Source organism: Leptonychotes weddellii, unplaced genomic scaffold (assembly GCF_054177405.1).
Source record: "Leptonychotes weddellii isolate Sample4059 unplaced genomic scaffold, ASM5417740v2 HiC_scaffold_145687, whole genome shotgun sequence".
Taxonomy (NCBI): Eukaryota; Metazoa; Chordata; class Mammalia; order Carnivora; family Phocidae; genus Leptonychotes; species Leptonychotes weddellii.
The window spans coordinates 1-315 of NW_027726493.1; the positions used below are offsets into that span (position 1 = coordinate 1).

The 315-nt window shown below is 44.1% G+C and overlaps 1 protein-coding gene across 1 annotated transcript; it reads right to left on the reverse strand.

The window, feature by feature from the left end:
- Nucleotides 1-5: 5 nt before the first annotated feature.
- LOC145718362 (large ribosomal subunit protein eL39) lies at nucleotides 6-309 on the reverse strand. The gene has a single exon (XM_081809853.1). The coding sequence runs from the start codon at nucleotides 301-303 to the stop codon at nucleotides 148-150; it is 156 nt and encodes a 51-aa protein (XP_081665979.1). The 5' UTR covers nucleotides 304-309; the 3' UTR covers nucleotides 6-147.
- Between the last annotated feature and the right edge of the window lie 6 nt (nucleotides 310-315).

The following is a 315-nucleotide window of genomic DNA, read 5'->3' on the forward strand; positions in this document are numbered from 1 at the left end:
TAGTCACAGAGAAAATCATTTCCATGATAAGACAAGTCTACCGCCAGGTAGGAAGGATGTTTACAGAATGATAGAACACATGATCTTCACGCAGCTTAATTAAATATGTGTGCCAGTTAAGTGTGTCATCTCATGATGGGTGACGCCTTACAGACCCAGCTTGGTTCTCCTCCAGTGCCTCCTCTTGGAGTTGTACCTGATCTTATTACCAGTTTTCATCCGAATCCACTGGGGAATGGGACGATTCTGCTTTTGTTTCTTGGCCAGGAATCGCTTGATTCTGAAAGTCTTGTGAGAAGACATGGTGAGAAGCAG

Coding starts and splice junctions, on each gene's coding strand:
- LOC145718362 (XM_081809853.1), bottom strand. CDS start 303: ATGTCTTCTCACAAGACTTTCAGAATCAAGCGATTCCTGGCCAAGAAA.